The 7,791-nt window shown below is 45.8% G+C and overlaps 1 protein-coding gene across 2 annotated transcripts in view; it reads right to left on the bottom strand.

The window, feature by feature from the left end:
• Positions 1–3,722: 3,722 nt before the first annotated feature.
• Positions 3,723–7,791, bottom strand: part of GRIP2 (glutamate receptor interacting protein 2) — a 131,839-nt gene continuing 127,770 nt past the window's right edge. For both annotated transcript variants that reach the window (XM_018567247.1, XM_018567248.1), the window contains exons 21-24: positions 7,481–7,601; positions 5,728–5,940; positions 5,310–5,456; positions 3,723–3,931 (exon numbers count right to left, since the gene is read on the bottom strand). In XM_018567247.1, the coding sequence (XP_018422749.1) occupies positions 3,755–3,931; positions 5,310–5,456; positions 5,728–5,940; positions 7,481–7,601 (658 nt within the window). In that variant the 3' untranslated portion in view covers positions 3,723–3,754. The remainder of the gene's footprint in view (positions 3,932–5,309; positions 5,457–5,727; positions 5,941–7,480; positions 7,602–7,791) is intronic.

Genomic DNA, 7,791 nt, shown 5'->3' with positions numbered 1-7,791 from the left:
AAAGCGGCCCCCCCCCCCCCCCCCCACCCCCACGGCACTGCATGGTTAAGAGGAAGGCTGCCGAGGTCCCCAGCAAGCGCGGGACCTCAGGCACTGCTTGTTTAAAATTTTAGTGCCGGTCTTCTGTCGAGAACGCTGACCCAGTATCGGTGTTTATGTACAGACGGGATTAACAAGGATACCACCATTTATTTACAAAGCATTTGTTTGCAATGGTTAATTGTGACCGTTATTGATATGCCGTCCTTGGCAGTAAATGATGGACAGAATATTATTATCGGTGACAATTAACGATTTAAACAAAATACTTTGTGAATAAATCCCGGTTTTCCCCCAAGTGGCGGAACGCCAGGGCCCGGTCGCAATTGCGACTGCTGCGACCCTGGTAGTTCCGCCACTGGTGCTGAGGTTGCCTACTCTTGCTCTTATTGGAGACACAAATGGCAATAAAAGCCGGACAAGGGTTCCAAACTCCATCCAAAACCAACAGATAACATGTTTGGCTTTAGATACACTTTAATTTTGAATACTGGGATAGTACAAGAACCTGGCAGAGATTCGGGTCTTCGCTGGGAGGAGGTCACCTGAGCCCGCTGTAGAGAAAAATAATCAGACGTACAAATAAAATTACACTTTTTTTTTATTAATAAAAACCCTTTTTTTTTTGCACAATAATCCTATTTTTCTTTTTAAATACAGAAAAAAATATTTACAAATGTGCCCAGAACAGGAATTAAAATAAAGTTCTCCGTATCCTGTAACCTTAACGTATTGTGCTTTCATGAATACGTAAGAAAACCTAAATTTGTAGAAAAATACTTTACAAGTCGAGCCGCTTCAAACTCGTACGGATAAAAATACTCATTTTGTTTTTCGTAATGCAGGTCAACGGACACAACGGTTGAAAATGCATAGGAGAAGGGTACAAGGAAAACTATTCTTAAAGCCTTCAGTTTAAATGCATTATTTAAAAACCCAAGAGAAACGGGGAGCTCTGTACCCACAAATATTGCATATAAAAAATACCTTCGGTACCTGCTTATGGCACAGATATTGTATATGGCGTAATGCGAACTGCGCAGGCTGTATTGGGAGCATCAGGGGAAAAAAAATAGGCTCTTAAGAGGCTTCCTTTATCCACTGGGAACCATTTCTTAGCTTTTAGTTAAACGGTCTCTTCCAACTGGTTCAAGTAATCTCCTGACATTTGGCAAACCTCCACTATTTATGGTTAGCCAACTGTTGGGCTTAGCACGCCCATTGAATGAGCTCATAGAGAAACTCTATACACAATAATACTGAGTCAGGTGTAGTTTTTACCTAACCATTAACTCCATCCACCACCCCCAAACCCAAGAAAAGTCCTTACCTTATTTCCTGTAGGCAACTCTGGCTTTAATCCCAACATGACCCCGGATGAGTTGGGACCTTGCTGTCTACAAAGCACTGAAATAGCCCACCTTCTTATACCAGGCCCAATACACAAGCTGCCATCATGGAGCAGATTCCTTGGCAACTGTCCAGACTCCCACAAGCCCCATAAGGGTCAGGGGGGAGAGGGTTCCACTGGCAATATAGGGTGCTCAGGCAGGACAATGATTATAAGATTTCATGCAAATTCTTTTCTTGACTTGGTGTGATCTTTCTGATTGGAGAAGGAGAACTTCCATCAGTTACATGACTGTCAAGTGATAACTTGAACCTATCACCAAGAACATCTTAACTGAAAGCCACAGCAATCTATCACAGGGAGCATCAACAAAACAAAAACAAACAGCGATGATGAAACCTTAACAGACCTCCTTTGTACAAAGTAGGAAGCCATTTTGCCAGGTAAACCAGTCCTTATGTCAAGGCAGCCCATCAACCCACTAGTCAATCAAGACAACAATAACGTAATATATCACCAAGAACCCACCACATCAATTTGGCTCAAAAGATGTCTAAAGGGTCGTTTCATTGATGTGGCAGGTTCTTTCTTTGATGTGGCAGGTTCTTTCTTTGATGTGGCAGGTTCTTTCTTTGATGTGGCAGGTTCTTTCTTTGATGTAATAAACAAAGGCTAGCTAACAAAATGGATGTTCAGGTACAAGAAGGTGGCAGCGCACCTCCAAACCAATCCAGCATCTGGTAGGTGGACCATTTTGAAGTCTTGCCATTCAAAAACATTTCAGGACATAAGAATTTTAAAGGCTTCAAAATTCCTTCCTCCAGGATGTACACCTTGGCCTTGTGTCTGACCAAATGCGAAGGAAGGCCCCTGCTTTTGGAAGCCATTAGAGGTTCCATGGCCTTAGTTGGTAGCCATTGTGTCATCATTAGTAAGATTAATGGCTCTACATCCAATAGGATCGTGGGGGGACATGAGGAAGCCATAATTCTGCCACCTCGTTGACAGCCTCTAGATCCAAGAAGGTTTTAAAAAAAGGTGAACCTCTAAAATATATTTTTCTAGCTCGTTTTTTGATTCTCCTCAACCAACGGGTGCTAGTTTCTAGCAACAGCAAATTTGGCAACCAAACAGGATTGGACAACAGGGACCACATGGGTGGGGAAGTCTATTTCACATAAACAACGCATTAGTCCAAAGTGCATCATGGCTCACTGATGTTGGCAGTGTCAGTGTAATATGTGGAAAAAAAAAAAGTGATCTAAAAGAAATAAAAAGCAGCGACCGACTTCCCACAAAATACAAAATTCTGACAGGAACAAAGGAAAATGGCAGTGAGGTGCAGGTAACAGCTAACGCTCAGTGTGACTTGGGAAAGAGAGAAGAAACAAATGATGGTAGTGTGCTGGAAGTGTGCGTGATATCACAGTGCCAAGTCAAACGCTAATTTGGGATAGTAGGCCCAGATGGCAGGGCATCACGGGAAGATGTGCGTTAGAACAGCCATTGTTGCGAAGGCTTGCGTAGGATCCCGGGAATGTGGTGCGGGTGTCTAGCAGTGACCATGGACTATATGAAGGGGATGGGGATCAGGGCCGTAGATAATTTTTTTTCCTGGGGGGGGTTCAGCTTCCTCAAATTATAAGATTTTATGTAGCAGACACACAAAGGTTTGAAAAAAATATACCGGCAATATCATTCCTAAACCAATCCTTTACCCCGAGCAATACCGATTTTGCTGTTTGACACCATATGGATAAAAACCATGTGGTACCACTTATAATTGGTATCAATTCACACAAACAGCTTTGGAGATGAGGAAGGGTCATGCTTTGGAAATAGGTGACGGACTAGCAATCGGGGGGGTTGTGGGGGGTCTTATAAAGCTTGGGCAGGTCTGGGGAGCCCTCTACTGGTGAGGTTGAATAAATTATGATCCATAATTCTAAGGGGGGGCTGGGATTAAAATACTTTAGATTGGGGTGTTTATAGAAGAGTATAAAGTGCGTCAGTGATACAAAAACTACAAAATCCCAGCAAATAAATATTAATTAAAAAAAAGGAAAGTAGCACAGGCAATACACAGACACACAGGGGAGACTCCTATTATGAGAAAAGGGAAAAATCTCTACAAACAAGAACAGAGCCCCCTTAATGCTGTGGCCCCTAACAATTGGTGTGTGAAGAGTGACAGTTACTTTTATCTAAATCAGAAGTGCTGAACGTATATAAAACAAAGACTCCTAATGGAACATATAGCATATCTGTGCGTCAAGAGAGAGAGGAAACTTCGGGCCCGAGTACCTTTGAGTTGGCCAAATGGTTTGAGGAATGGGGGGGGCTGTCATAATTTGTCACATTTTCTCAGAGGGTTTTCGTGCTCATTTTGGATTCCATGCTAGTTTGGCGTTTTATGGCGTCTTCCCGAGCACCCCCTGCTGAAGGGTTCCGACTGATGACTAGATCCAGCCTGTCCCCAGCGTCGGACAGAAGAGGCACGGCCAGGCAACAGTCAAAATCTCGAGTGCGCACGTGGTTTACCTGCGTGAAAAGACACAATTTTCAGATAAGTACACACAACATTGTGTGCCCAGGTAACATCTTTTTTAATATAGTTGGGAAGGCCGGTTTCAAGTTTTTACTGCAATCTGGTGTTGTGACTGGGCCTGTGTTATTCACGTCAAACAGGTTTAGCATTACCGTCCATGCAAGTCTATGGGAATACAACATTTGCAAGTCAACTGCAAGTCAAGTGCACCTGTCACCGATTTGCGAATGCTCTGCGAAGTATCTAAAACTAATGCCCTCATTACAGATGTCCCATTGCACTCCAGACCGACATATCACTTCATGCAACTTAAGTGGCTGCTGAAATGGCCAGTGGATGGCACCGCATAGACAATTGGCGGCAAAAAGGTCACCAGCACACCACAGTCCATTTTATTGATCTGTCCTTTCTTGACTTTAAAGGAGAACTATGGGGTTAAGGCTTTTCCCCATAGTTCTACTTAGGTTAATGGGAGGACACAAACTAGCGTCCTCCCGTCACCCTAGGCTCAGTATACCGCGAGCTACAGCTTGCGGTATACTGAGACGCCACAGCCGGAGCAGATCCCGACAATTATGTCTGGATCCGCCCAGCTGCGTGAGTGACAGCTGGCTCTGCCTATCTAGAGGCAGAGCCAGCTGTACCCGCCCCTTCCCCCGTCCGTTCCACCAGTCAGCGCTGGAGGATTGGAGTGGGGAGGGGGGAATCCAGTCCCTCCCCTGTCACAGCAGAGAGCCGTGACAGGATCGAGAGGTGCGCGAACGCCGGTATGTGTTCGCTCACCTCCCGATCTACTGAGCCGACCTGTGACAGTCTCATTGTCACAGGTCGGCTAGAACTATGAGGGGAGTGAAAAGCCCCCCCCCCCCCATAGTTCTCCTTTAACAATGGTATCACACAAAATCACAACGTTTCGCAACCACATGCAGTCCCTTCAGAAGGTAAAACACTCTGATGCCATCAACACAAGTTCTCAGAGATTTCTCTTCATCTATTGTCTCAGTGACCATGGCATTGAAAATAATTTTATTGGGTTTTCTTTTTATCTGTAACTGTCAAAAAGTTAGTTCTATGAATAGCTTTGTGGTGTCGGCACAAATTGTCACATAGTTGATAAGGTTGGAAAAAGACAAAGGTCCATCAAGTTCAACCTGGATGTCTAAGTGTGAGTTTTAGGCGTTTAGCCTGGCCATTTCTTCCCCAAATCACACCAACCAAACCCATTCATACAGGTTGTCCACAGTAGCAGGAGAGGAAGCCATATTGCACAGTGAAAAGCCCATGTCATGCTGCTTCTAAAAGGTGCCATTTTTGAGACTTTCACCTTCCCAGATGGTAGAGACGATTGTGATTGTATTTTATTGTAGTTACCTGCAGGATCCGATCGTAAGGCTGGAGACCGCTCCTGTCTCCCGGACCACCAGGTCGGATCATGTTCACGTACACACCTTTCTCTAGAAGGCCGTCTGAGACGCTGAACCCAAAGTCTTCCGTCTCCAAGTCCTTCATAACAGTCACCTGGCACGAGAGAGGGAGAACTGCTGCCATTTAAAATAGGTTTCAGAGACCTGTATTTATTTTAATACTTAAAAAATGTACAGCAGTGCTGATCTGAAGACTTGTAGGTTTAAAATGATATTAATTTAATTGTTCTAAATATCAATATAAGAGTTGGAACCACGGGCATAGATAAGCAACAGAAGAGTGCACAATGGATCCGGAACATTGCTTTGCCCAGAGACCCTTTGCAGTGCGTGCCATTGCTGCACACACCATGTGGAGGTCTCACCTTGAGCAACTCGGCGCTGGAGCAAATGCCTTGTCCTTCGTCTTTCAGGATTTTCGGGTCTTGGCTGAGCTTGCCGTCTTTCTTGGGGGTGTTTCTAGAGTGGTGCGAGCCTGCCTTCCGGTGCAGGAAGCGGCTACTCTGATTGGAGTTCTCATGTAACAGTTTACTGCCATCCAGACCCAAACTTTGTACACTGCCAGTCATGATGGATGCCTGTGATAAAAAAAAACAAGCACAAGACCACCACCAAGAGTTAGAGATAAGCTCAAGACTGCATAACGGCCCTAAAACATTTACTATGCAAGCGGCAATGCCATCTCGTCTTGCAGGCATCATTTATTGTATATCTGATATTTTGCCGTCCACAATAAACTACATTGGGTTGAAAGAATAAACACAAAATACATACTGACAAAATGTATAGCACAAACAAAATGCCTTGATGGGAGGGGTTTAGTCTGGAGGAGTGGGGGGTTACAGGACAGGCTGCATTTGCATGCACCCTAGGTAATGTCCACATGTAATGTTGAGCACTCCATAGCTGAAAGCACTGAATTCCAATGGTGATGCTGGACATCCTCCAGCCAGGAAATGAGGCGGGGCTCTCTCTGACTTGCTGCATCTTCTAATGCACATTGTGAGAAGCTCCCAGTGTGCAGTGACATCAGAGGAAGCCATTTCAGTCCAGGAGAGGAGCCGGTACAACTGTGCAAGGCTGGATGTAAAAGCTGGATTGCAGCTTTAACTATAGTGGATGGAGTCAAGCACATCATGCATCTGTTCCCCACAGGGCCAGCTGGGCCAATGGCGTATATAACACGCATTTAAAAATAAATAAATCTACTGATGAATTATTGAATACAGAGCGGCATTAATTTGTACATTTTACGTCTACCTGGAGCTCAGCCCCCCCTCACTATATCCTGACTGGGTATCTTGAGTGCATCCTGTTTTCGCTGATGACTCAGTTGATTGCCCAGCCCATTTATAGAAGAGCCAGATGGCAGTCACCATGCCTCACTATCCTTTTAGTGCACCAAGGTTACACCAATAGTGGAAACAGGGTGAATGTGGTAGATTGCAGCACAGAGAAGAGGCGAGGTAGGTAGCTGCACCAGGGGCGTCCCGAGGCTGGGTGACACCCGGAGCGGGAACCGAGTGTCACCCCGCCGAGACTTCACTGCGCATGCGCGTGACGTCATCTCGCACGCGCGGCAGTATTCTGATACCTGCCGGCGGCCAATTTTGTGATGGACGCCGGCAGAGAGAGGAGGGGACAGTCACCCGGCGGGATAAGGTATGCTGCCGGGTCCCCTCCTCTCTCCTGATACTGTCGGGCGTTCGGTCCATGACCGAGCACCGACTTTTCAGAGGGGGGTGACACCAAAAGTACTGAGTCATTTTGGTGTCACCTCTCCAACGGTGGCACCCGGGTGCGGGCCGCACCCCCCGCATCCCCCTTGTGACGCCACTGAGCTGCACCCAGATGAACTTTACTTGAGAAAGGAGAACCCCTAATTATTTGTGGAGACAGTAAAGGGACCTGCATGGGCAGAACAGGAGCCCTATGTATGTATGTATGCCACTGGTTTCTTTTCTCCTTCAACAGAGATACAGTCATAAAATAAGAGTGGGAGCCTCTCCTATTGGCTGTCAACAATTGGAAACCCTTGTTTGGAATTTCCATTGGTTCCTTAAGCTCACTAGTAACCACCCAGACCTAAAATGTTCATCTTTGGTGGACATTGGTTACCTCAATCTCTCTCAAAAGCTCAGACTGTCCGCAGGTCTCCAGATCTTCCAAAGCTTCTCCGAAGACCCGCCAGAAGCCATCGTCATGCTCGGTCTCCAGGCCGTTGGGTTGGCTGGGGTATCTGTTGAACCAAACATGATGAGTCCCACTCTAGGAGCATCTTCTGACCACACTCCAGTCTCAAACTCTCAGGGCATCTTCTTATACAAACGTATAGATCATGGTCATCTCGAGAGGGACACCCTCACCATGACACGTCAACGCATTCATCAGGGAACAGCAGTTAGGAATCATGTTTAGGATACAGTGAA

Source organism: Nanorana parkeri, unplaced genomic scaffold, assembly GCF_000935625.1.
Source record: "Nanorana parkeri isolate BGI_ZX_2015 unplaced genomic scaffold, ASM93562v1 scaffold1025, whole genome shotgun sequence".
In the NCBI taxonomy this organism is placed as follows: Eukaryota; Metazoa; Chordata; class Amphibia; order Anura; family Dicroglossidae; genus Nanorana; species Nanorana parkeri.
The sequence above is the reverse complement of the archived record's forward strand: the minus strand, read 5'-3'. Positions and strand labels throughout refer to the sequence as shown.